The 2,564-nt window shown below is 39.6% G+C and overlaps 2 protein-coding genes across 2 annotated transcripts in view; both read right to left on the bottom strand.

The window, feature by feature from the left end:
• Positions 1-1,575: 1,575 nt before the first annotated feature.
• On the bottom strand, positions 1,576-1,941 carry HELRODRAFT_171343 (hypothetical protein; the record flags this gene model as incomplete). The annotated part of the gene is made up of 1 exon (XM_009018068.1): positions 1,576-1,941. The coding sequence occupies one exon, from the start codon at positions 1,939-1,941 to the stop codon at positions 1,576-1,578; it is 366 nt and encodes a 121-aa protein (XP_009016316.1).
• A 119-nt stretch (positions 1,942-2,060) lies between these two features.
• The window catches only part of HELRODRAFT_171342 (hypothetical protein), a gene marked incomplete at both ends in the record, with an annotated part of 1,174 nt that continues 670 nt past the window's right edge, over positions 2,061-2,564 (bottom strand). Inside the window, 2 exons of the mRNA XM_009018067.1 lie at positions 2,061-2,233; positions 2,381-2,562. Coding sequence (XP_009016315.1) covers positions 2,061-2,233; positions 2,381-2,562 — 355 coding nt within the window. The remainder of the gene's footprint in view (positions 2,234-2,380; positions 2,563-2,564) is intronic.

Below are 2,564 nucleotides of genomic sequence, written 5' to 3'. Positions count from 1 at the left end.
ACGCTAGCAACATTTAAAACAAAACAACAACAATAACACCAACCATTGAAACAAAAGCAACCATACTAACAACAATTTAGACAAAACAACAACAACCAACGTATAGAAAACCAAAACGTACACAAATATTTTTTGTTTGGATGAAACTAACAACAATGCAAATAAATCACAAAAAAAAGCAGAAGAGGAAATCTCATTTTAAAGCATGAGATGTAAGGTCGTTAATCATCGTCGTCGTCGTCATGGTCCTCATCATCGTTATTACCCTCCTCATCATCATCTTCGTCATTACTACCATCAACATCACCACCACCACCACAATCACCACTACTACCACAATCACCACTACAACCATACTACCACCACAATCACCACCACAACAATCACCACTACTGCAATCACCACCACCACCACAACCACCACTACTACTACAATCACCACTACTACCACATTCACCACAACCACCGCTACTACCACCACCAACACCATCGTCGTCGTTGTCGTCACCATGATCAGCCTCATTGAAGTAACAAAGCAGTAAACAGCGTAAATGTGCTCTAATTGTAAATATAGTCAAAGTCAGCGATTCTTTATTGGGTTATGTAATTCTATTAAAAAAAATTTATGCTGTTATTCACGAGTAGCATGTTCACATACACACTAGCTTGCTCTACACCTACCTACTTGTGTACGTGTGACGATGTGATTGTTTGTGTACGTGTGACACTGTTTGTGTGCGTGTGAAATTGTTTGTGTGCGTGTGACACTGTTTGTGTGCGTGGAGTGTATGTACACACACTCCACTGCATATGATGATAAGGGTTGGATCATTTTCATTGTTGAGTGTGTTGATGTTGGCTGTTGTTGTAGTGCTATTGCTTCTGTTGTTGATATATTGTTGTTAGGTTTTTATTGCAATATTGCTGTTGTATTGTTGATGTTGTCGTTAAAACGTGTCTTTTGTTGTCGTTGTTATCATATAGCGTTTGGTACTAAAATGATGTTGTTGTTGTGTCATTCCCCTTGTTATGTTTCTGACGTTTTGAAGCGTTTGTGGCTGCCACATAACCATTAATTATTTTAATGCTGGTAGTTACGTATCTTGACGTCTTGTTTCTTTCTTTGCATGCATGCAGTTAATCCGTGCTAATTAATAAGAAAAATGATTTCTTTCCGGGCAGGGTCTCTTACTTGCCAGCCTGCCTGCTTGCTTTATTTTGCTCACGGCAGGATGCATTTTTTTCTACTTCAGTTAACATAAATTAGATTTAAACAAAATTTTCAACTTTCCCAAAAGAATCTTCAAACTGGAGCATAATTGCTGGCAGTTTATGCGAGTTAATCCGCTCGTAAACTATAAACCCTGTCTGATGGTTAACAGGCTGTGTCCTTATTGTTGTTGCTGTATTAGTAGTAGTAGTAGTAGTAGTAGTAGTAATAGTAGTAGTAGTGGTAGTAGTTGCTCATAGGCCATCTAGCCTTCCAAGTATTGCTTCCACCAGCTTTGCCGCTTCCATTAGCCTTTTTGTAAGTTCTGCCAATCTTTCTCCAGACCACATGTGTGTCTCTCCATCTTCAGCGTTTGGCACTCCAGCCATAAGTGTGGTACTCTTTCAACTCCCTCTCCACATCCTCGACCTCTATCGTCGTCTGTAAGGCCCATCCTCGCTTCATAGCTTCTGAGGGACATGTGATGTCCGAATCGAAATCTTGTTTCTTTGTCCATTTCCTTTTCTTTTTTGCTAATTGGAACGGGCAAAACCTACTTGCATCTGTTATGCTGAAGTTGTTTTTCCTTATACTTTCTCCATCGTCATTCTTCACACCTTCCATCACGTCAACCATGGCCATACTCTCTGTTAGTACGATTGTTTCCGTCCTCTTGTTAGAGGTATCAAGCCACTCCAATGCCATTTTCATTGCCCTTATTTTGGTATCCATACTGCTACCTCATTTACCTACAAATGTTTTTTTGTGTGCCAGACCATCTTTATTATAAACAGTCACTGGCGCACCATTTCTTTTTGTTGCATAGTCTATTGAGCCATTAGTGTAGATTTTCAGATTGTAAATATTTGCTTAGTTGCTTGAATTTGCTCCGAACATCGAATTGGTCTGAAGAAGCTTGTTTGGCATACTTTTCTTTTGATTCTCACTGAAATATTCTTCCCTGTCATTTTTTCCTGAAGTTGTCCTTGTCTAACATGTAACAAGTCACAGTTCAGTCCAGTATCTAGAAGCTTCATGGTGCGAATGTTTCAATGTTGCGAGTGTTTCCATGTTGCGATTGTTTCCAGGTTGCGATTGTTTCTATGTTGCGAATGTTACCATGTTGCGAATGTTTCCATGTTGCGAGTTAATCCATGTTGCGAATGCTTACATGTTGCGAGTGTTTCAATGTACCGAGTGTTACCATGTTGCAAACGTTTCTTTGTTGCGAGTGTTTCAATGTTGCGATTGTTTCTATGTTGCGAATGTTTCCATGTTGCGAGTGTTTCAATGTTGCGAGTGTTTCCAAGTTGCGAATGTTTCAATGTTGCGAGTGTTTCAATGTTGCGAATGCT

Source organism: Helobdella robusta (genome assembly GCF_000326865.2).
Source record: "Helobdella robusta unplaced genomic scaffold HELROscaffold_20, whole genome shotgun sequence".
NCBI classification, from domain to species: Eukaryota; Metazoa; Annelida; class Clitellata; order Rhynchobdellida; family Glossiphoniidae; genus Helobdella; species Helobdella robusta.
The sequence above is the reverse complement of the archived record's forward strand: the minus strand, read 5'-3'. Positions and strand labels throughout refer to the sequence as shown.